The 21,526-nt window shown below is 41.6% G+C and overlaps 1 protein-coding gene across 1 annotated transcript; it reads right to left on the bottom strand.

The window, feature by feature from the left end:
- Positions 1-991: 991 nt before the first annotated feature.
- LOC113758224 lies at positions 992-2,548 on the bottom strand. The gene is made up of 2 exons (XM_027301174.1): positions 2,267-2,548; positions 992-2,176 (listed from the first exon to the last, which is right to left on the bottom strand). Exons 1-2 carry the CDS (start codon positions 2,546-2,548, stop codon positions 992-994), a joined length of 1,467 nt encoding a protein of 488 aa, XP_027156975.1.
- Between the last annotated feature and the right edge of the window lie 18,978 nt (positions 2,549-21,526).

A 21,526-nucleotide genomic window follows, 5' to 3' on the forward strand; every position in this document is an offset into this window, starting at 1 on the left:
ACCTAATTGGCCGAATTTCTCTCACTTAATGCACTAGCGGGTCCCACGTCCAAAATACATTCCTAATTTCTCACGAACTACCTTATACTAGAAAAATAATTTAAAGACTATATTTACTGATAAAATGTTGATAAAAGTAATATAATAAAGAAAATAAAAGAAAACGGGTGCACCGGAATAAAATAATACCTAAATAAATTTTTTTTTCTGGGTTCTCACAGAAGCACATGATTCATAAGGCGCATAAATGTACTAGGAGCGTTAGTCAAACCAAAAGGCATAACTAACCACTCATACAAACCATACTTAGTCTTGAAGGTTGTCTTCCACTCGTCACCTTCCTTCATTCGAATTTGATGGTAGCCACTCTTAAGATCTATCTTGATGAATATGACTGCACCATACAATTCGTCAAGCATATCATCTAAACGAGGTATTGGGTGACGATACTTAACTGTGATGGCGTTGACAGCACGGCAGTCTACACACATCCTCCAAGTGCCTTCCTTCTTGAGGACGAGGATGACTGGAACTGCACATGGGCTCATGCTCTCTCGAGCCCAACCTCTCTCTAATAGCTCATCTACTTGCCGTTGGATCTCCTTAGTCTCCTCAGGGCCCATCTTGTAGGCCGGTCTGTTAGGCAAGGATGCTCCAGGAATGAAGTCGATTGGTGCTCGATTCCTCTAAGTGGTGGTAGACCACTGGGGATCTCATCTGGGAAAACGTCCTCAAATTCCTGTAATAAAGAGGAGATTTCAGGAGGTAAGTCATGGAGTGCTTCATGAGAAAGTAAAATTACCTCTTTGCAATATAAAACATAGACAACTTGCTTAGACAAAAGTAACTTGCAAACTTCCCTGTTCTTGGCAAGCAAGTTGGGCCGTTTCTCCATTCGACCAGATGATCCAGGGGTAGATGTCCTCTCGACTGGTGCCTTAATGATTGCTTTAGAATCGGTTGATTTCTTGGCCAACTCTCGTTCATGCTCCTATTGCAATCGCAGTTGATCTTCATGCACCTGCTGAGGGGTGAGAGGAACAAGTATCATCTTCTTGTTGTGGTGCAAGAAGGAGTACTTGTTGGTAAAGCCATCATGAGTAGTCTTCTTGTCATATTGCCATGGCCGTCCCAACAAAATGTGAGAAGCTTGCATGGGAACGACGTCACAAAGGATCTCGTCCTCATACTTCCCAATTCGGAAAGGCACCACCACTTGCTTGGTGACTTTGATATCCCCACTCTCATTGAGCCATTGCAAGCGGTATGGGTTAGGGTGCCTCAACGTGGGCAAGGAAAGATGATCTACCATGAGAGTGCTTGCCACGTTGGTACAACTACCCACGTCGATGATGAGGCTACATACTCTTCTCTTGACGTGACACCGTGTGTAGAAGATGTTGTCACGTTGGGTCTCATCCACTCTCTTGACCTGGGTTGCAAGAGCTCGACGGGCTACTAGAGCAACACCCACTTGCTCAGTAGTGGCCTCAACCTCCACCTCGGAATCTTCATCTTCATCAATCAATGGAGGCATCTCGGTGACCTCGTCCTCGTCGTCAGATACGACATCTCCGCTCGGTAGGACAATCATGGTACGCCTATTGGGACACTGAGAAGCAATGTGCCCAAATCCTTGGCATTTGAAGCACTTGTCGCCGCTTCGTGGCTTGGAGGAGTCGAATGGAGGCTTGGTGGTTGCCTTGGGTGCTTGCTTTGGTGGCTCGGACTTAGGAGTGAACTTAGACAACCCTGTACTAGGCCGTTCCCACTCAAAGGTCGGATTACCCCTCCAAAGAGGCGTGGTTGAGAAGCTAGGGTTTCGAGGGTTACCCCTCCTCTTGAGCCTCTTCTCAATATTGGATGCTTTATTAATTAACTCAGGCATGTCCACGTAGTTTTGCAACTCCACCAACTCAGCGATCTCAGGCCTCAAGCTGTTAAGAAATCTCGCCATGGTAGCCTCTCTATCCTCCACAATGTCTGCTCGGAGCATGGTGATCTCCATCTCCTTGTAGTAGTCCTCCACACTACGGCTTCCTTGAACTAATGTCTGGAGCCTCTGGTATAGATCACGGTAGTAATGGCTGGGTACGAACCATTTTCTCATGGTGGTTCGTAGCTCCTCCCATGTACTAATTGGCCGTTCTCTATTGCGGCGTCTGCTAGTGCGCTCCTACTCCCACCAGACAATAGCGTAATCGGTGAATTCGAGGGTTGCCAATTTGACCTTTTGTTCATCGGTGTAGTCCTAGCACTCGAATACCATCTCGATTCGTTGTTCCCATTCTAGGTAAGCCTCTGGGCTAGACTTGCCTTGGAATGAGGGAATCTTGATCTTGACCCCCTTTAATCTGTCATCGGTTCTCCGGTAGTCCTGCTTGGGCCGACGGATGAAGTCATCTTCCTCGCTATTAGAAGCCAACTCCTCGCGAGGTAGAGCATCTCGATGGGCAGCTTTGGACCGAGCTTGAGAAAGCTCTAAGCGGTCCATCCGTTGGTGTAGAGATGCCATGGACTCCCTAAGCATGCGTTGGAACTCCCCCATCATTGCTTGGTCGTGCAATTTGGAGTCAAATTTGGATGTTTCGCTTTCCTCCGACATGATGTAGGTATCCTGCAAAAATTAGTAGAGAAGAAACAAGTTTATATTCCTCACGCACTCCCTCGCGTGTTTACACTCAACTCCCGTGTATGTCACTCAAAGGACACTCCAATAATCTCACCAATGCTCTCAAAACCCTCTTGATAGCTTACCTTGAAGAAATTAGAACTCCTCCCAGGCAACAATCAACTTCCAATGTCGGAGCACGAGAGGGTGGCAATTCTCAATGGAATGGAGAATAATAGAATGATTGACTCGAGGGAAAATGAAATGGCATGACTGAAATGAAAGGAAACAAAGAGGACAAAGACACTGATAGAAATGAAGAACAGAAGACACGACACAAAAGAGAAAAAAAATATATTTTTTTTCGGAAACGCAAGCTGCCTTTGCTTGTTAGTAGGTCTGAATGTGCAACTAAGGGAAAGAAATGGTGGTGATTAACTCCCTATAATGTAGGAAGGGTGGCAGAATAGAAAGGGTAAGGAAAAGGTTAAGGCAACCCCTAGAAAGTAGGAATAAGTAGTGGCGAAAATGTAGGGGAAAGAAATCCGTAAAAAGTAGGGTAAGGGTGGCGGCTGGAATGAAGGCTAAAAGGTAGGAGAAAATGTGGCTAAAGTGTTGTAAAATAATCCCTAAAAATTAGGAACAAGGTGGCGGTTTGGAATGTGTAAGATGAATGGTTAAGAAAACCCTAAAATCTATGTAAGAATGGTGGCTAAAATGTAGGAATAGGGAGAAAATTTAGGAGGCTGATTTTGGAAGCTTGCAAGATTAGGAAACCTTTCAAGATTAGGAAACCAATTTGGTTTTTGGAAAACCAATCAAAGGTCACGGCTGCCCTAGGTTATTAATACCCCAAGGCCGTGACTTTTATCCCCCACAAGACAACAATCAAGTGCGGCAAAAACTGATCTCAAGCACTTGACAATTTGGAGCCCTCAAACAAGAATGACTAGTGATGGAAAATCAAAGTGATTTGACTAACCCTTCTCAGGCTCCCTGTGAGGCCCCAGTCCGATCGTAAGTCGATATTAGGGTTATTTGATATTTGGTTTGGAAAAATAGGGTTTTATGGCTAGGAAGGAAACCCTAATTCGGTTAAGTTGGAAAATCCTAGTTTACGTATTATGATTATAAGGTTCAAGCTATAATTTATATTCGGTATTCTAGTGTGTGCCTTGACATAGGTTAGTAAGTTTGAATGATTAGCAAACCTCTAGTGTTGCAATCTTAGAAAGTTTCAGTGGAGATTATTTATCGCCGCTTTTCCACATTTTCTTATTAGAAAAGTTCCCAGATAATTTTTATGAGTAAATATAGTTTTTAGATGATTTTTCTAGTATCGGTTAGATTTTGAGAAAATAAGAACGGATTTCGGACGTGGGACCCACTAGTGCGAAAAGTTCGGAAAAATTCGGCCAATAAGATTAAATTTCGGATACTGTGAAAAATTTATCGGGTGTTAGGAGATAAGTAGAGGAGGTGATTTGCTTGATGTGAGAGAGAAAAGAAAAGATAAGATTGCATTTAAGAGGTGACAAGTGTCACCTTCTTAGTGGTTCCAAGTTAAGAATTACTATTTCATTTTTTGACTTTTGACCAAACTTGGTTAAATATCTTAAAAATTGCCCAAAAATCACCATTTCTTACCTTTGGATGGCCGGCCCTCTCTAGCAAGAAGGAAGACAAAACTCTTCAACATCTTGGCAAATTCCTAGCTCAAATCATCCAAACTACTTGCCTAAATTAGTTTTTACTCCATAAAATTCCTTCCTTGGGTGCTAGTAGGTAGTTTAGTGAAGTTTGTTTGAAGAGCTAAGGTGTCCAACATCTCTATCTCTCTTGGTTACTAGGTGAGTGGTGTGTGAATTCCCTCTTGCACTTAATGAAGCTTAAGTTATGCTTATTAGTGATCAAAGTGCTGAAATTTCTGGTTTTTATCTTGGTTTGAAGTGATTTGGTGAAGTTTTTATTTTATTGATGATTTTTCTGGTTTAATTGGATTATGATGGTGTGGTTGTTTATGATGATTGGCAATGGCCTATAATGACACTAGTAGGTGTGCATAGTTGATAATTGCAATCAATTTTGGATTTGGAAGAATTTCTGGAAAATTAGGGTTCTTGGTTGAACATTCTGTCCGAAATTTTAGGTCATAGATAGAGGCCGAATTGGACTTTTCTCAAAACATGAAATTTGTAGGTATTTATGAGTTTGAAGTGACTGCCAAATTTCAGGGCATTTGGAGTAGTGTAGAGTGAGTTATGCCGTTTTTACTGTTGCTGTTCTGGGTGATCAGAATGTGCGAACTGCGATTGTAATTGTCTGTTTTGACTGGAATTGGTTTGGATTTTGTTGTTGGTGTCTTCTGATGAAATGTAGCTTGATGTCTTAGCTTTCATATTCCTCTGGAATCAATGCTTTTGGACCTGTATAGACTGACTTGGACTGATTACAGTTTTGTGTGATTTGGGAACCTGCAATTACGGTTCTGGGTTGGTTTTCTGCATTTTTGACTTAGTTGTGCTAGGATTTGGATTGAGAGGCCTTCTAAATTGTTGTAGCCCCTTAAGTCCTGGATATCCCTGTAAATTTTCAGGATTAACGGAGTGGTATAACCTGAGTTATAAACGAAATACTCAGACCTGTTTTGACCGTCAAATTCTGTTCTGTTCTTATATCCGGACAGTTTACGACTGGAACTTTGGCTTCACGTTTGACTAGGTTACAAGCTGTTTGGGCTTGCGACCAAAACACCAAACTTATAGCTCTATATCAGAGCTTTCTAACGCCCTTGGAATTTCATGAATCGGATTTATAGAACCTGAGATATAGCCGAGCAAATAAGGCCTGCCCGTGAAAATGACCATTTTCTGGTCAGATCTGTTTTGGTCCTGATGACCAACTTCCGTTCCGAATTTAGATTGCCGACCTTCATGCAAGTTGTTCCATTTGGAATGAACTATCTAACTGCCAATTTTCAGCTCTTTTGCCCATGTGTAGCATAGAAAACAGTTTGCACTCAAAACTGACCATTTGTGCATTGGCCAGATTTCGTATGTGATTGTGTTTGGTTCATTTGGGACTGAAGCCTCCAGTTTCAATTCTGGATGTCTTCATAACAGTTGTTGTTCATCCTTTAAGCTTCGATATGGCATCTCATACGCCTTAATCCGATATTCGTAGCTCAACTTATGATTAAAATAGAAACGAGTGTCAAATCTGCCGTTCCCGCTAACGGCCGTTTCTGTTTCCGTCCGTCATATGTACGTGCGCGCGTGCCGTTTTTGCCGTTTTGTTTGTTTGAGGCACGATAGTAGCCGTTTACGATATTATGTGACACAATCTCCTATTTCAGACGGTGGTGAGCTGGGCGGATCTGGTGGGGTCCACTACTAGCTGATCGTTTCGATCCGACTTCGTACTTTTGCTATTTCCGTTTTGAGTAAGTATTCAGGCCAGTTTGGTGTGTTTTCTTTGCTATGTGTTTGAGATATGTGAAAAGGGTACTTAGGCGAGGGTGTACTTTATCGCACTCGACCTAAACCCTAATTTGAATGTGTAATTGTACTTGGCATATGTATATGAACCTTTTGGAGCCAAAACCCTTGAGCTTGTGGCTCGGGGCGACTTTCGAGTAAAGTTTGTGAAGTTTGCAAAGTTTGTGAGTTCATGGGCCCGATCTAAGACCTGTATGGACTATTCGAGCCGGTTAGGGCTTGGTCGAAGTCAGTCCAACTTAGTCTGAGGTCACCAAGTTTGTAGGTTCATGTTATGAACCAATTTTGTGAATCCGGTTCACCGAGAAGGTGACCAAGTTTGTGACCCGAGCTTGTGACTCAAGCTCAAGTTTGTGATTTCGTTCGCCCGGGCAAGTTTGTGAGGTGACTGGCCAGTGAGGGTGATAAGGTGTCGGTGGGTGTATAAGTGAAGTTCTACGGACTATTATTTGCGGTCGACGGAGTGTCGGCAGGAGATCATACATGGCACATGAATTGGCTTTGGAGCCACCTGTATCCTTATTATGTGATGTTACTTTTCTGCTTTTGCTTTACTCTTACTGTGTAACTGTTGTTACGTGAAATTTATGCTTTCGCCCCTGTTTACTTACTAAGCATATAGCTTACCCCTTTCCTTTTGTTTTCCTTAGCAGGGGCCGACGCGGGGACTTTTGGCTCGTATACTAGTATAGGTAGATTGGCTTGTAATAGTTGAACAGTTAGGATGTTTGTTTTTGTTTTGGTGGTTTGTATAAGGACCCTTCTTAGGGTCTACCTTTTGCTGGTTATTGTTATAGTATATTAGAGCGGTTTGGCTTGATGCTTTTGAAGATGTAAGTAGACTTTTGGTGGTTGTATATATTATGAATCGTGTTCTTGTGGCTTAGAAGAGTTTTATTAGCTTTAAGTTTTGAGTCCTGGCGCGAGCTAGGCAGGCGGCCCGCCGATACCCTTGGGTTCGCCCTTGGGAGAAGTGGGGTCGTCACAGTTGGTATCAGAGCGCCTAGGTTAGAGGACTTGGGCAAGTGGGACATACGTGATAGGTTTATTAGGATGACTTAGGATTATGTGATTCTCTTTAAGTTGAATGATATATTTTAAGCTGAAATGTCGGTCGACTGCGAGCTCCTACTAGATCTAGCCGCAGAGGCACCGCCACAGGCCGCCGGTCCAGAGAGGATGGACGAGGTGGACACGTTAGGTTCCGTTGGGAACCTGGGCCCTAGGGGAGGCGATTAGGGTCGCTTTTGTACTTTTGTTTAGCTAGTGTATGACTTTTGTTAGAACTAATTCGGCTAATTCCTTTTGTTATTTGGCCGACTAACTAGATTTTTGGAGCCGGAGTGCTCGTGTATATTGGGTTTTGTACCGACTGGAGGTCGGTAATGTGTAAATCTTTTGGTGTGACTTTGTAAATACGTGTATATATTTGAATAGAATTTTGAACTTATCTTTTGTGTGCCTTTTGTGCGTAAGTTTTGTGTCTCTTCTTTTGCTCATAGTCTGGATAATAAGTATACGTACTGTTCCGAATTATAGACTTGTACACTAGATGGACTCCGGTGTTCCAAGTGGAGCTAGAGGGCTAGGACAAGGCTCTGAAGGAAATAATGGAAACGGGCCGGATCAAATAGCTACAGCCATCCAGCGGATGGCCGATCTGTTAGAACGCATGGCAAATCCCCAAGGTCAAGGAAGCAGTACTGGGAATCCTGGACATAATCCGGGACATAATCATGAGGGCGAGGACCGTGCCTTAGAACTGTTCCAAAAGTTTGCACCTCCTAAGTTCATAGGAGGACCTAATCCTGATTTAGCAGAAACCTGGATGGACCGAATGCTCGATATATTTGCCGCGCTTAGGTATTCGGAAGAGCGGCAGATATCTTTTGCTGTTTTCCAGTTTGAGGGGGCCGCTCGAGCCTGGTGGAATGTGATCAGAGCTAAGTGGGAGCGGGAACAAACCCCTTGGACCTGGATCAATTTTACCCGAGAATTTAATGAGAAGTATTTGCCGCCCATCGTGCAAGAGAAACGGGAAGATGATTTTATTCGCCTGCGTCAAGGTGCATCTAGCGTGGCAGAGTACGAAACCCAGTTCACTAAACTTTCCCGCTTTGCCCCAGAGCTGGTGTTAACGGAGCAGAAACGAATCCGTCGCTTCGTTCAAGGTTTAAATGTGGAAATCCAGGAGTCGCTAGCAGCTGCTCAGTTGAACACGTTTAGCCAAGCGCTAGAAAAAGCACAGTGGATTGAGACTGCCAGAGGACAGGTTAAAGCCTTCCACGATCGGAAAAGGAGGCAACCTAGCTTAAATGATTCCATGGTCGGACAAAGCTCGCGAAACGAGCCACCTGCCAAGATAACGAAAGGTACGGATGGTCCACGAGCTGCAGGGACCCCGAAAAACTTTGTGCGGGGTCAGGTCGTGCAAGAGGGGCCGAGGAGTGTCCAGGGTGGAGGGGCAGGTACAGCCGCCAAGTCAACCTGTGGTTTCTGTGGGGGCAATCACACCGATGAAAATTGCTGGAAGAATAGTTCGGTACGCAAATGCTTCAAATGTGGTAGCACCGAACACCTGATTGCCCGGTGTCCTAAGATGAAAAAGGAAGAATTTAAGTCACCGACTGAAGGGACCACAACTAAGCCGTCCAATGCAGGGGACAATCGACCTAAAGGGCCAGCAAGAGTGTATGCAATGGGTCAACAGGAGGCGATTGACCCTTCGGCGGGTTTTGAAGGTACGCTTTGACCAACGAATTAATTTCGAGGACGAAATTGTCCTAAGTGGGGGAGATTGTGAGGCCCCAGTCCGATCGTAAGTCGATATTAGGGTTATTTGATATTTGGTTTGGAAAAATAGGGTTTTATGGCTAGGAAGGAAACCCTAATTCGGTTAAGTTGGAAAATCCTAGTTTACGTATTATGATTATAAGGTTCAAGCTATAATTTATATTCGGTATTCTAGTGTGTGCCTTGACATAGGTTAGTAAGTTTGAATGATTAGCAAACCTCTAGTGTTGCAATCTTAGAAAGTTTCAGTGGAGATTATTTATCGCCGCTTTTCCACATTTTCTTATTAGAAAAGTTCCCAGATAATTTTTATGAGTAAATATAGTTTTTAGATGATTTTTCTAGTATCGGTTAGATTTTGAGAAAATAAGAACGGATTTCGGACGTGGGACCCACTAGTGCGAGAAGTTCGGAAAAATTCGGCCAATAAGATTAAATTTCGGATACTGTGAAAAATTTATCGGGTGTTAGGAGATAAGTAGAGGAGGTGATTTGCTTGATGTGAGAGAGAAAAGAAAAGATAAGATTGCATTTAAGAGGTGACAAGTGTCACCTTCTTAGTGGTTCCAAGTTAAGAATTACTATTTCATTTTTTGACTTTTGACCAAACTTGGTTAAATATCTTAAAAATTGCCCAAAAATCACCATTTCTTACCTTTGGATGGCCGGCCCTCTCTAGCAAGAAGGAAGACAAAACTCTTCAACATCTTGGCAAATTCCTAGCTCAAATCATCCAAACTACTTGCCTAAATTAGTTTTTACTCCATAAAATTCCTTCCTTGGGTGCTAGTAGGTAGTTTAGTGAAGTTTGTTTGAAGAGCTAAGGTGTCCAACATCTCTATCTCTCTTGGTTACTAGGTGAGTGGTGTGTGACTTCCCTCTTGCACTTAATGAAGCTTAAGTTATGCTTATTAGTGATCAAAGTGCTGAAATTTCTGGTTTTTATCTTGGTTTGAAGTGATTTGGTGAAGTTTTTATTTTATTGATGATTTTTCTGGTTTAATTGGATTATGATGGTGTGGTTGTTTATGATGATTGGCAATGGCCTATAATGACACTAGTAGGTGTGCATAGTTGATAATTGCAATCAATTTTGGATTTGGAAGAATTTCTGGAAAATTAGGGTTCTTGGTTGAACATTCTGTCCGAAATTTTAGGTCATAGATAGAGGCCGAATTGGACTTTTCTCAAAACATGAAATTTGTAGTTATTTATGAGTTTGAAGTGACTGCCAAATTTCAGGGCATTTGGAGTAGTGTAGAGTGAGTTATGCCATTTTTACTGTTGCTGTTCTGGGTGATCAGAATGTGCGAACTGCGATTGTAATTGTCTGTTTTGACTGGAATTGATTTGGATTTTGTTGTTGGTGTCTTCTGATGAAATGTAGCTTGATGTCTTAGCTTTCATATTCCTTTGGAATCAATGCTTTTGGACCTGTATAGACTGACTTGGACTGATTACAGTTTTGTGTGATTTGGGAACCTGCAATTACGGTTCTGGGTTGGTTTTCTGCATTTTTGACTTAGTTGTGCTAGGATTTGGATTGAGAGGCCTTCTAAATTGTTGTAGCCCCTTAAGTCCTGGATATCCCTGTAAATTTTCAGGATTAACGGAGTGGTATAACCTGAGTTATAAACGAAATACTCAGACCTGTTTTGACCGTCAAATTCTGTTCTGTTCTTATATCCGGACAGTTTACGACTGGAACTTTGGCTTCACGTTTGACTAGGTTACAAGCTGTTTGGGATTACGACCAAAACACCAAACATATAGCTCTATATCAGAGCTTTCTAACGCCCTTGGAATTTCATGAATCGGATTTATAGAACCTGAGATATAGCCGAGCAAATAAGGCCTGCCCGTGAAAATGACCATTTTCTGGTCAGATCTGTTTTGGTCCTGATGACCAACTTCCGTTCCGAATTTAGATTGCCGACCTTCATGCAAGTTGTTCCATTTGGAATGAACTATCTAACTGCCAATTTTCAGCTCTTTTGCCCATGTGTAGCATAGAAAACAGTTTGCACTCAAAACTGACCATTTGTGCATTGGCCAGATTTCGTATGTGATTTTGTTTGGTTCATTTGGGACTGAAGCCTCCAGTTTCAGTTCTGGATGTCTTCATAACAGTTGTTGTTCATCCTTTAAGCTTCGATATGGCGTCTCATACGCCTAATCCGATATTCGTAGCTCAACTTATGATTAAAATAGAAACGAGTGTCAAATCTGCCGTTCCCGCTAACGGCCGTTTCTGTTTCCGTCCGTCATATGTACGTGCGCGCGTGCCGTTTTTGCCGTTTTGTTTGTTTGAGGCACGATAGTAGCCGTTTACGATATTATGTGACACAATCTCCTATTTCAGACGGTGGTGAGCTGGGCGGATCTGGTGGGGTCCACTACTAGCTGTTCGTTTCGATCCGACTTCGTACTTTTGCTATTTCCGTTTTGAGTAAGTATTCAGGCCAGTTTGGTGTGTTTTCTTTGCTATGTGTTTGAGATATGTGAAAAGGGTACTTAGGCGAGGGTGTACTTTATCGCACTCGACCTAAACCCTAATTTGAATGTGTAATTGTACTTGGCATATGTATATGAACCTTTTGGAGCCAAAACCCTTGAGCTTGTGGCTCGGGGCGACTTTCGAGTAAAGTTTGTGAAGTTTGCAAAGTTTGTGAGTTCATGGGCCCGATCTAAGACCTGTATGGACTATTCGAGCCGGTTAGGGCTTGGTCGAAGTCAGTCCAACTTAGTCTGAGGTCACCAAGTTTGTAGGTTCATGTTATGAACCAATTTTGTGAATCCGGTTCACCGAGAAGGTGACCAAGTTTGTGACCCGAGCTTGTGACTCAAGCTCAAGTTTGTGATTTCGTTCGCCCGGGCAAGTTTGTGAGGTGACTGGCCAGTGAGGGTGATAAGGTGTCGGTGGGTGTATAAGTGAAGTTCTACGGACTATTATTTGCGGTCGACGGAGTGTCGGCAGGAGATCATACATGGCACATGAATTGGCTTTGGAGCCACCCGTATCCTTATTATATGATGTTGTTCTTTTCTGCTTTTGCTTTACTCTTATTGTGTAATTGTTGCTACGTGAATTTATGCTTTCGCCCCTGTTTACTTACTAAGCATTTAGCTTACCCCTTTCCTTTTGTTTTCCTTAGCAGGGGCCGACGCGGGGACTTTTGGCTCGTATACTAGTATAGGTAGATTGGCTTGTAATAGTTGAACAGTTAGGATGTTTGTTTTTGTTTTGGTGGTTTGTATAAGGACCCTTCTTAGGGTCTACCTTTTGCTGGTTATTGTTATAGTATATTAGAGCGGTTTGGCTTGATGCTTTTGAAGATGTACATAGACTTTTGGTGGTTGTATATATTATGAATCGTGTTCTTGTGGCTTAGAAGAGTTTTATTAGCTTTAAGTTTTGAGTCCTGGCGCGAGCTAGGCAGGCGGCCCGCCGATACCCTTGGGTTCGCCCTCGGGAGAAGTGGGGTCGTCACACTCCCCCCCAACGGGTTACCCAAGATGTTCCCACAAAGTTCACTCCGAAACCAAGAAAACCCTTTACTACCGCAAGGGAGTACACAAAGCTTTTCACTAGAAGAGTGAATCAAGTTCCCAAGGCTCAAAGTGCTCAAAAATTTGAAGAAGTAGTGGACCAAAATTTTTGAATTTTGTGTTTGTTGTTGCTTCTTGTTTTATAGTTCGGACCACTATGTAGCACTTCAATTGGTTGGCAATAAAATTCTAGAATTGGTTTGGCCGAAAACAAATTATTTTGCTTGCTGTTTTTGTTTTTAAACGACAAAGCAAAAGAATAATGGACGGCTAGGGTTGTGGACTTGGCTGGCTGCAATTAATTGCGTGCGGCCAAGAAGGATACCAAACCAGATTTGATGCACTTGTCCAATTACGCCCAATACACTTGGGTTGTTTCCAAAAAATTGCAAGGTTACCAAGATTGTGTTTCAACCCCCAAGTAACGGTGTACAAACCCCAACAAAATCAGTCACCAAGTCACACAAGGACAATTTCGGGCAGCCCACAAAACCTTCCAACACAAGCAAGAGCGAACCCTAATTTGGACAACAAGTGTAACAAGGTAAGGAAGCCGCTCCTTTTTTTTCTTCTTTTCTTTTGCTTCTTTTTTTTTTTTTGACTTAAGACCCTAGGGAAACCCTAATGACCCTCACGACTTAGCAACAAGGTGCGGCAGCCCCAAGGACACGGCAGAACTAGCAAGAAACACAATGAAGAAACATGAACCACAACACACAATGTGACAGCCTCACCTCACCCTAAGGCGAACCAAAGGGTTCGGCGGACCGCCTGCCCAGCTCTCGCCGGGACTCAATCGTTCAGTTTAAAGCGATCTAATACGTTCCGGAACATACAAACGCGCATAAACAAGTCAAAATCACAAAATAAAAAAAATGAAAATGGAGTCGGTTATGAATAGTAACCGACACGTCAAAATCCAACCAAACGTAAAGCAAATATTTACATCTCAAAATTAAGCATATATAACCCAAAGGGGCATAAAAAAGTTATTCAAAAGTGGATACATGTACGGTTTGCCAAATCAAAAGAGAAACGGACCCAAAAGTACATTTAGGGTTTCAATCAAGGAGCTATACAAAAGATATGTCCATCTAACTCAATTCGGCAACCAACTATCAAATCCAGTCCAAAAGTATTTATTTTCCTGTAAGGAAAACAAAAGGAACAGAAAGGGGTGAGCTTGCGCTCAATGAGGTACCAGACATATAGCAGTAAAATCATGGCATTTCACATTTAACAAATCAGGTACACATGCCAGATGTAAAATAAAGGAACCAATGATTCAAATAGGAAGGATACAGGTGGCTCTCAGGAGCCAAATTCCCATTTGCGTCACCGAAGCTTGATCGAAATAATAGTTGACACTCCGTCAATGCTAAAGGAGTAACCAATACCGTAGACTCCACTTTCTTCGATTCCGTCCACCTCACATACCCCCACCAGGCCCGAAATCCAATCAGATCAGAATTGGTAATACTCGAGTATACCGGAATCAAGGGTCTCAATACCCAAAGATCCCAAAACAGACTGCCGTGGTTCGTTATCTAATCGACCAGGCCCTTGCCAGCTCGACTCGAGTAACTAGCCACAGGTGTTGAGCTCAGAGGTCACAGAAAGGTCGTTGGATACAAGCTTCCAAACGACGTTAGAATAGATACAGATACAGATACAGATACAGATAACAGATTCAGATTCACACCAAAATTGGCAAATGAACAGACAAGAGAACGAGTGTGATAAAGTACACCCCCGTCTCAAACAGAATAAACAGATAGTACAGTCATTCAGATCATAGATTGCAAGTACAGAAACCAAGTGAAGTAACAAATAAGGGGAGTGGTACACTCACCGGTTCAAGTACAGATACTTCAAAAGTTTTCACTTCAGATTGGCTTTAATCGCCAAGAAACCCTAAAAGAACCAAAGTAAAACAATTGAAGGTTCCACTTCCAAAATCAAGTATACAGAATGCACATGTGAGGCTCGACTACCAGTCGTATGCCTCGCCAAATAAGTACTAATGCAAGGGGGCAAAAACATGAGTTTTGGGAACGAAAAGGTAACATGAAGACCTAGGCTCAAACAACCCAAAAGCCTTTCATATCTACCAAAAGGCAATTCAAACTTAAAGGAACCAAACGGCCTAGAAAATTGGACAGCATTTCCCCTAAATTTCCCTACTTTTCCAGCCGTCATGGCTTCATTATTTTCCTCAGCCAGTCCCAAAGTCACACACAACATAAGTTCATTCAATAGCCGTTTAGTAAGCTCCAAGTAGTACAAGTACAATTCAAGCTAGGGAAAAGTCCGGAAATGAAAGTCAAGCCCTAAAATATTCAAATAAGCACAATAAGACTCAATTACAAGTCATAAACCAATTCCAAATACCACCAAAATAGAGCTCCATAAGCATACATAAGCATTAGAGGAAACCAGAAAAATCCGGAAATGGAGTTAAGCGTTAACCCGAAAAAAACAGTTTTTGACATCATTTTACGGTTTTGGTACCAATGGCACTACGATTATCAGATGAAGGTACAAGATACACTGTTTCGAAGCTAAGAGATAGGGCTACAATATTACAGAGGTCACTAAGCCCAGTTTCGAGTGTAACCAGGTTAAAAATGCAATATACTACACCAGAACCGCAAAAACAGGTTCACAAATCGTATTCTGGTGCAAGCATCATAAATCAGGCTACCTAAGTCCAAATCCAGTAATTCCAAAGCCATCCGAAAGCTAAGAAACAGGGATACAATTAATTAGAAGACCGTAACAACCAATTCCAAAGCATTCCTAACCAAATTAACCAATTACAGACGCAACTATCAAATTCGGGTAAAACCAGGGCAGCAAGGGTAATTCCATCTTTTCACAAGCTACGCTACTCCGATTGACCTGAAATATTGTAGGCACCTCTAAAATGTCATTCCCTACAACTTTATTGTTTTAACCCAAGGCCAATTCGGCCTCTAACTATGATCTACAAAACCGGGCAGAATGTAGGAACATGAACCCTAGTTTTCCACTTTTCTTTCCAAAACAGAAATTTCTTACAATTAACCACTTTTTCCACCTTCTAGCTTCCTTTACTATCATTTCCAATCATCATACATGACCACATAACCATATTCATATGAAAACAGAAAAATCCCCAATAATTACAAAACTTCACCAATTCAACCAAAAATCAAGATGTAATCCATAAAAGTGCATCTTATTCTACCACCAATCATGAATTAAGTATCATTAGAGGGAGGAGAGGGGTCCTTAACTACTCACCTTGGTAACACAAGAGAGAGGGCAACTAATCACTTTAGCTTTCCAAACAACTCCACAAAACACCTCACTATCACTCCCTTAAGTGATTCTATGGAGCTAAAACAAGATTCAATGGTTGATTTGGTAGATTGGTGCAAGATTGAAGCAAAACTTGGAGAGCTTTTCCCTTTCTTTTTGTCCTTGAAGTAGCCGGCCAAGAGGAGAAGAAAATGGTGCAATTTTGGTAATTTTTTGTGATTTATTTGGTCAAATGGAAAAAGGTGAATAGTGGTCTTCAAGTCCAACCAATCATTGAGTGACACTTGTCACTTTATTTAATGCATTCCTATCTTTTTGTTTCCTCTCACACCAATCCAAATAGCACCCTCTAATTATCTCTTAACACCCGGTAAATTAATTCCAGTATCCAAAACTTAACCTAGTTGGCCGAATTTTTCCGAACTTTTCGCACTAGCGGGTCCCACGTCCGGTATACGCTCTTAATTTCTCAAAATCTATTTGATACTAGAAAAAGCACCTAAAACCTCTATTTACTCATAAAAATTATCTAGAAATTTTTCCTAAACAAGAAAATGCAGAAAACATGCCATTAAAGATAATAAAACCGAGAAAGATAACAAAACCTAGAAAATGGAAAAGTTACGGGTTCTCACACTCTTGTAGACACCAAATTTTTAAGGTATTTTGTTTACTATTATTTTTATTTTTGATTAATTTCATTTACTTTTAGTCTTTTATTTTTAAGTCATTTTTATCATTTAATTAAACTTTAATCATTTAATTTTTATTTTTGTTTGTTTAGGTTTTTGAAGAAAAAAAAAGAAAAAAAGAAAAAGAAAAAAAGAAAAAGTCAATCAAAGGGACAAGAATAAGACACATAAGCCTACTTTGGGGTTTGAAATCTTGGCCTTTCAAGTTAGGTTTAATCTTTGGAGGTGCCTTTAAAATAAAAGGAGCCGCAAGCCAAGAAAGGGGAGAGCGACGAAAATCAGGGAAGACGGCGGAAGAAAAACAGGGAGCTGAGGTCTGGCCCGTCTGGGAGAAAAAGAAAAGAAACGAACAAGAAAACAGAAAGGAGGGCAGCGGGGAACCAAAGAAAGGCTGGGGAAATTGAGGGAGACGACGGAAAAAAAAAAACAAAGAGGAGCAAGGCTGCGAAAAGCTTTAGAGCAAAAGAAAAAACAGAGGGGGGGAGAGCGAGGTCTGATGAAAATGGGGGCTGAGAGAAAAGCAGAGAAAAGAGAAAGGCAGCAGGAGGCGGCGCCCTTTGCTTTCCTTCACGGAGCCCTCAAATCTTCAGAGAGGAAAAATGGCAGCGGCCACCATAGCAGCAACAGCAGTCCGATCGCTCCGACCAACCACCAAATCTACCTATCTTCTCCTCCGCTCTCAGCTCCTCCACTGCTGCCTCTCAAAACCGAAGATCCTCCCGCTCGCCTAACCCTTACCACAAACAGCAGTGGCAGCAGATCATTCCTGATCTCTTCTCTCTCCACCCTCCGTCCTCAAATGCCCCCCAATTTCCCCAAACGACTCCTCCACAAAACCCTTTATTTCTCTTTCTGCTTTTTCCCCGTTTCTAACACAAACTTTTTCTGCCGTCACTCCCCAGCGCCTCCACCACGACTCTTTCCTTCGACCGCCGCCTTTGTCCGTGCCAAGCCCAAAGAACTCATCCTCGGCAACCTTTTTAATTCTCGGTGAAGAGGAAGAGTACAACTATGGTGTCGAGACTCTCATTAGCTTCTTCTCCACCTGCTCTTCTTCCGTGGACGACTTGAGCAGCAACAGCAGCGAAGATTTCCAATTCACCGAGCCGTCACCACCTCACTGCCACCACGGGAAGACACCACCACCGCCTGCAAATTCTTCACCAAGAAAGCATTGTAAGTCATTTTTTTCTTCGAATTTCAGTTTGCTTTTCAAACACAAGTGATGAAAATCCTAACCCCAAGCACGTCTCTTATAAATCTGTTGTTGCAATTTCTTGCCGGTTATCTGCAATTTCGAGCATATACGCTCCATGTGATTGAATGGACTGTAGATTCATTGTTTTGTGTGTTTCTGATAAATTTTTGGGGCTAATTACAGTTTCAATTAAGCAAGAATTGCTGAAATTATCTATGCCCGTTAGTCATTTGACAAAATGCCCGACTGAAAATTATGCCTGGATGATGATTGGCTTGCATTTTGTGCGTGAGGAAAACAGATATTTGAAACATGATAGGGTCAGTTCAATGCTTGTTGAAACATGATAATTGATTATCAGGGTGAAAAGAAGAGTTTTTGAGAAATCTTGATGTGCTTTCTTATGCATTCTTGTTGGTTTTTCTTCTGTTGTGAATTTGAGTTGCATCATGAAATTGCTGGGAAAGGAAGCTTGTGTGAGTTTTACTTATCTTTTGGGGAATGGCAAAGAGTCGAATTTTTGATGTCTTCGTCCGAGAAGAAAGCTGAAATGGTAACCGGCTTAATCTGTTTGGAGAAGATGATTGCTTGTTTGAGTTAAAATTACAGTCTTTTTATTCTCCTTGTCTTTGTGGTTTAACCCCAGAAGTCTCGAAACTCCATAATCCGACCCCTAAGACCTTCATAATCCATTCAATTAGGTCCCTATTTTTGTTGCATTCGAACCCCCCAAGTTCCCCCTTATTCTGATATGACACAGAAAAATTGAAAAAAGTTGAACTTACTAATTCTTGTTTTAGCTAGATTAATTCTTGTTTTTAGGTCATAATTGGGGCTTAATAATTTTAGTTGAGTTGCTAATTTTATGATATTTTGGATTAGAGGGATGTTTTGTTTGGATTTTCGATAATGGGTTTCGTTCTATTTATTTGGGTTACTTGGATTTGGGTTAGGGTTTTTTTTATTGGGGTTTGTCCTGGGCTGAAGGGTTGAAACCCATCAGTTTGTTGGATTATTCTTTGAGTCAATGTAATAAAATGGCCCATTCCCTTTTGTTTTGGATTTCCATTGGGCTGGGAAGCTTTGGCCCAAACAAATAAAGGAAATGGCCCAATGGCTTGGTCCATTAAGAAATCAGAAAACGATTTTCCAAGTCAATCCTCAGACTTTTCTTAATTATGCTATGGCCCTAAACACTTTAGGCTTCTTTCAACTGGGTTCTTATTTTAATTGCAAATAGGCCCTGAACTTTATTTTTCTTTAATTGTGATCCCGAATCTTTGTGATAATTGTAATTGGACCCCCAAAACTTTGTTAATGTTTGCAATTAAGTCCCTGCTTGTTTTACTTTCTTCAATGTAGGTTGTTTACATGAATTAACTAATTCAATTTCATGTTTATTTTCAATTCTATGATTATTTGTCAATTAAAGCGATGCCTTGACCCTTTCTTTTATTTTGGAGGGCAAATGAGTGATTTCATTTCATTAGGGCCCCAACTCAAGGGAGGTACACCCTAACCCTTATTTCGCACATTATTTGATCCTACGTGCCCTATGTGACTTTACGTGTTTAATTGCATGCCTTCTTGAATGTTTATTTCATTTATTTGCTTCATTGACTTTAATTTCGTATATTTATTTCAATTCAATTTTGATCATTTGAAAGGCATTTAAATGCCGAGTTGTAATAGCTAGGTTTATTTTATGTATTTTCATTTCCCCCGTTAGATTGTAGTAGGCTTCCCCCCGAATGTAATAGTTAGGGCTTTATTTGTTTTACTTGCTTTATGTGTGCTTTGCATGTCTACGTGCTATGTGTTACCGCTTTCTTAGGGCCTTGCATCTAGATATTATGATCATGTGTTATGTGCTTATGTGATATATGTGTTTTACATGCTTCTAATTAAAGCTTTACATAGTTTAGTTATAATTGACATGTGACGTGTTATCACACTAGTCCAACGCTAGTTGTGATTCATTTCTCGATACCACACTAGTCCAACGCTAGTTGTGGTTTCCTTGTTCGATTTCTCACTAGTCCAACGCTAGTGAGAAAGTAGAAATATGGGCTAGTCCAACGCTAGACCCTTAGGAGTCTTTCCTCGCTAGATCATGTTTGTATGATTACATTACATTTCATGCATATTTTTCCATTTTTTAGGATCTTTATCATTTTCACATAATATTTCCCCCTAATAAAATCCCTTACCCCTATGTATATATAACATTTATATTTGCACCTCATTTAGAAAATTAAGGGGGTAGACTAGTGCATTTGCTTGATTAGATTAGGGAAAGCCCCTTGGATATGGGATATGGACGAGTTTGGCTTTTTCTAGCCTTAGCACGCTCGTATTCCCTCTATTAAAGGGAAAATTGAGTCACGAACATTAGTCCCCCGTACCCGACATGATGCATTCCTTTAAGACATGTATATTTCTATAATTATTTTATTATTTTCCTCTTCTTAGAGTCTCATATTTTTGCATTATTCATGATCTCTCCAAAGAGTCATTATTGGGCATCACAACTAATGTGATTGGCACCACTCAAGCTTTGAAGAGAAATTTTGCCCCCCGATACCCTCCTAGGTCTAGGGTTTGCATTCATATAGTACATCCAAATGTGATAAATTCTTTGGTTAGAACAAGAAAATCTTTGACTAAATCACGCAACTAGCCTTGGCTAGGTCGAATGGGTGCCTTGGATTTTTATCCTTGCCTTCCCCTTCGTCAAATGTGACTCCCGAACCTTTCCTTTAATTTTCGTAGACTAGGAGTCGTTTAAAAGGGGTTTTTCTACTTTTTCCTTTGAAAACTCATTTTTGGTGACTTGGTACACCTTAACTCAATACCAAGTGGCGACTCCATTTCTCATTCAAAAAACCCTTTTTAAACTATATTTTGGGTCAAATCGTCGCATTTTCAAATCCCATTTAGACCCATATTTTTCTTTATTTTCTTTGTAAATCGAAATTCATTTTTCAAATCAAAAATTCACTTTTTAAACCATTTGTTTATTTTTCTTATAAAAAAATGGGGCGCGACAACTCTCTCCCCCTTAAAGAAATTTCGCCCTCGAAATTTTCTTGTCAACGGAATCTATCAAAATCTAAGGTACCCAACGGACCATACCTTCTACGTCCTCAGGCGAGCCAAGACCCTGATGGTGTTCTAAAGAGTACACCTGAGTCGGTACCTTGGATCCAGTCCCTTCCTTTTCCGACTGTCCAGGGTTAGTCTTAATGGGTTGCGGGGTCCCTTTTCCTTTTCGCAATCGAATTGGGCAGTCAGCAATCCGATGATCGGCACTTCCGCAGCGCAGACATTTTCCCTCTTTCTTCCAACAATTTGCCTCCGTATGATTTGGCCCTCCGCAATATCCGCAAGGACCACGAGTAGTAGAGACCGGTCCCCCCTGAGGGACATCACGCGATACCCCTGGTTGTCGTACTCCCCCGTTTCCCTTTCCAATCTTAGGGGGCATACTTGTACCTTCTTGCTCAGAGCTACTCCCAGGAAAGCCCCTTTTCTTGGCTTGAAAGTTTTTCACCTGCAGCCTAGCATTTTCTACTCGTTGCGCCTTCTCTACTGCATCGCTGAAGCCATTAATTTGGGCTACCGCGAGGTCCTTCTGGATCTCTACGTTTAGGCCCTGGACAATCGCCGTATTCTTCGTTGCTCGGTCATGATGAGTTCGGGCGCAAATTTGGATAGGCGGGTGAATTGGCTCTCGTACTCCGCTACAGATTGGGCTCCCTGACGAAGCCGAATAAATTCATCTTCCTTTCGCTCCTGAACTAGAGGAGGGAAGAATTTGGCATTGAATTCCCGCATAAAATTCACCCAAGTCCTAGGTGTTTGTTCCCGTTCCCATTTTTGC

The sequence above is a fragment of the Coffea eugenioides genome, unplaced genomic scaffold, assembly GCF_003713205.1.
Source record: "Coffea eugenioides isolate CCC68of unplaced genomic scaffold, Ceug_1.0 ScVebR1_40;HRSCAF=220, whole genome shotgun sequence".
In the NCBI taxonomy this organism is placed as follows: domain Eukaryota; kingdom Viridiplantae; phylum Streptophyta; class Magnoliopsida; order Gentianales; family Rubiaceae; genus Coffea; species Coffea eugenioides.

Excerpts from the sequence above, each read along its gene's own strand:
- LOC113758224 (XM_027301174.1), bottom strand. The coding sequence starts at position 2,548 with ATGGGGGAGTTCCAACGCATGCTTAGGGAGTCCATGGCATCTCTACAC. Across the intron at positions 2,177-2,266 it reads GGGAACAACGAATCGAGATG|GAGCGCACTAGCAGACGCCG; the intron begins GTATTCGAGTGC and ends TGGTGGGAGTAG.